The sequence below is a fragment of the Impatiens glandulifera genome, chromosome 1 (genome assembly GCF_907164915.1).
Source record: "Impatiens glandulifera chromosome 1, dImpGla2.1, whole genome shotgun sequence".
Classification (NCBI taxonomy): Eukaryota; Viridiplantae; Streptophyta; class Magnoliopsida; order Ericales; family Balsaminaceae; genus Impatiens; species Impatiens glandulifera.
In genome coordinates this window covers 121,219,737-121,223,286 of record NC_061862.1, presented here as the reverse complement: position 1 = coordinate 121,223,286, position 3,550 = coordinate 121,219,737, and the positions used below count along the sequence as shown (strand labels likewise).

The following is a 3,550-nucleotide window of genomic DNA, read 5'->3' as shown; positions in this document are numbered from 1 at the left end:
TTCACTTTTATGAGTTCTTTGACTCATAGAAAACTTGCACATCTTTCTCAAACCTTAAAGGCTGTTCCACTAATGGCCTTTTCGGTTGGGTTCACCCGTTTTGTTATTTCAAGTGATCCGGGTTCGGCTAAGGACATTCTCAGCAGTTCTGCCTTCGCTGATCGACCCATTAAGGAATCCGCTTACGAGCTCCTGTTTAATCGGGCAATGGGATTTGCTCCTTTTGGAGAATACTGGAGGGAGCTAAGAAGGATTTCAGCCACTTACATGTTTAGCCCCAAGAAAATAGCTTGTGCCGAAGGATTCCGTAAGGAGATCTGTAATCAGATGATCACACAAGTAAGAATACTACATTTCTTTAAATGATATGAGTATAAAAGACAATTAATTAGTTATAAACGAGTCTTTCTTTACACAGGTAAAAACACAAATGGAGCTAAAAGGGGATGTTGAGATCAAGCAAGTTCTTCACTTTGGTTCATTGAATAACATGATGATGACCGTTTTTGGAAAGTATTATGATTTTGGTGAAAATGGGGACGGTTTGGAAGTAGAGGGATTTGTAAGTGAAGGATACAAGTTACTAGGGACATTCAATTGGAGCGATCATTTCCCAATTCTGGGGTGGCTTGATGTTCAAGGTGTGAGAAGGAGAAGTCAGAAACTAGTTTCTAGAGTGGATGGGTTCGTTAGAAAGATCATAGACGATCACAGCAAGGTTACTGATCATGACAATAATCATGGATACTTTGTTGATGTTCTTCTTGATCTTGAGAGAGAGAACAAGATCACTCGATCTGATATGGTCGCTGTTCTATGGGTAATGTTCTTTCTTAATTAGAAATCCTCTTTCTTGAGTTCACTACCCAATCTTATTATCTACAAGAAATGAAATAGTTAAGAGATTTTCGTAAATGAATGTGCATGTTAAACATTTTGGTGAATGTTAAATTTTATTAAACAAAAACTAATTTTATAATTTCATGCGTTATTTTTGTGATGTTCAATATTAGTTGGCCCTTGAGCTTCGTGTGACTACCTTCTCTCTCATTTTTTCATGAAGTCGTAAAAAATTATTAATTTCTTGAAAATATTTATATTCTTATTTTTTTAAGATTTATATATATATATATATATATATATATATATATATATATATATATATATATATATTTGCTTTTATATATATGTTTTTGATTTCTATAACAATTGATGATGAAACACTTATATAAATACTCTTTATCAATGAATACAGGAAATGATCTTTAGAGGAACAGACACCGTTGCAATTCTATTAGAATGGATTCTAGCCAGACTAGTTCTTCATCCAGACATTCAAGCCAAAGCTCTCGCCGAAATTGAATCATCTATTGGCTCTTCGAGGGAAGTAATGGAATCTGATATCCCAAACCTGCCATATCTCCAAGCTATCGTAAAGGAGACTCTAAGAATGCACCCTCCAGGCCCCCTCCTTTCATGGGCTCGACTTGCAATCCACGACACACATGTTGGGAAGTACTTTGTCCCTGCAGGGACTACGGCCATGGTGAATATGTGGGCCATAGCACACGACAAGGGTATTTGGTCGGACCCAGAGGAGTTCAGGCCAGAGAGATTCATTGAACAGGAAGTCTCTGTTATGGGGTCTGACATGAGGCTTGCTCCTTTTGGTTCAGGAAGGAGGGTCTGTCCTGGAAAAACTATGGGTTTGGCTACAGTTCATATTTGGTTGGCTGTGCTTCTTCAGAACTTTGAGTGGGCCTCTAAGGATGATGTGGATTTGACTGAGGTTCTCAAAATGTCAATGGAAATGAAGAATCCTTTGGTGTGTAAAGTTGTTGCTAGGGTTTTTTGAGCATGCTAACTAGCTCCTTCTAATGAGGCCTCCTAAACTACTATGTTATGTTGTTGTGTTTGTTTGATTCATGTTTTCTAAGCTCATGTTTTCTATGTTTTCAAGTTTGTGTGTCTTGTTTTAGAATGTTGTCTAAGTTAGTATTTACTGTGTTTTTCATGTTGTGTTTATATTGGGATGTATGCACAATAAAACTTGTAATGGACCCTTTAAGTAATATTATGTAATTGTGTTTGTGTGTGCAATGTTCTCTTTTTTTTTTTTAAATATAATTATGTTATTTTGTGTGTGCAATGTTTTAGTTTGTTTGCTTTTCTTAAATATGTTATATATGTATTATTTTACTAGAACAGTAATAATTTTTTTTATTAAAATAATGAATGAATTAATTAAATGTTAATTTTATTATTGAATCAAATGTTGTTACTATAAAAAAAATGTAATTACACTCTCTAATATCATATGCATTCTTTAGTCATTTAAATTCATTTATACTAATGAAGTGAAATTACAACAAATAGAAGTTACTTTTAAAAATGTTGAAACAACTAGGGGACAATTTGTTACATCACTAAATATAGGGAAATTTAAGGATATGACCCTCAAAAAGGAGTAATTGCGGAAAGTGCAGAACTTAAAAAAAAAGCGTTGGTGACCCATTTTACTGTTTTTGGACGATTTTGTCCATGTCAGAGGTTGCGTGACGCAACCAAAATTGCGAGATTTTTTTTTTCGTCTCGCAACTGGGGATTGCGTGACGCAACTAGGTTTGGGTGACGCGATTAAGTGACGCAACTGGGCCATTTTTTTTCAAAAAAAAAATCATAATTAAAATTTTTTGAAAAATTAAAAATTGCGTCACGCAACCTAAGGTTGCGTGACGCAATAGGGGCATTTCGTCAGGAAAAAAAAAAGGGTCACCAGCGCTATTTAATTTATGCGTGCGCTGGCACTGTTCGCTATTATGCATATCAGTGGGGTCATTTCCTCACATCTCCCCTAAATAAAAGGATAGTGAGTCGATAAAAGTCAATAGTAATGGTATTTAATGAACTAGCATGTAGTATGTACATTTGTCAGAGTAAGGATATAAAAATTTAAGAATAAAATTACGGTTAAAAATGTGACATTATAATTTAATTCAATATTTTTTTTTATCTAATTATTAAAAAATATGAAAAATTTACATTTATCCATTTATTTTATTTAAAACTATTTTTTTTTTAAATCTACTTAAAATCATATAAATTAAAAACATTTATTACATAGAAATAAAAATAATTTTGATCAAACAAATCTTTAAACATTAGATTTTAAATCAAATTACCAATCAAATATAAATTTTTACTTTGAGTCTAATATTACTTATTTTTATATACTCATTTAAAAAAACAAGAATATTAAAAAATCATCTAACTAATTCATTTAAGTTTTTTTTTTATATTTTTATATCTATAATAATTTTAATTATTTAATAACCAAATTCGAGGGTGCATTCACATTGATTATACCTTTAGGCATAAACTCTTAGATTTTTTATCATCAATGTTTGTGTTACTGAAGCTGACATTTCCTCCATGGACAAACACTTAGGTTTTCTCATCAATATTTACTCAGGCCAACATTCTCACTTTCGTTTCAACTATCAATATTCGCGGACATATATAATAATTATTTCTTCTAGAGGGATTCGAA

The 3,550-nt window shown here is 32.5% G+C and overlaps 1 protein-coding gene across 1 annotated transcript; it reads left to right on the top strand.

Annotated features, from left to right (window-relative positions):
- Positions 1-57: 57 nt before the first annotated feature.
- On the top strand, positions 58-1,891 carry LOC124920555 (cytochrome P450 78A5-like). The gene is made up of 3 exons (XM_047461062.1): positions 58-339; positions 419-820; positions 1,256-1,891. Exons 1-3 carry the CDS (start codon positions 73-75, stop codon positions 1,853-1,855), a joined length of 1,269 nt encoding a protein of 422 aa, XP_047317018.1. The 5' UTR covers positions 58-72; the 3' UTR covers positions 1,856-1,891.
- The last annotated feature ends 1,659 nt before the right edge of the window (positions 1,892-3,550 follow it).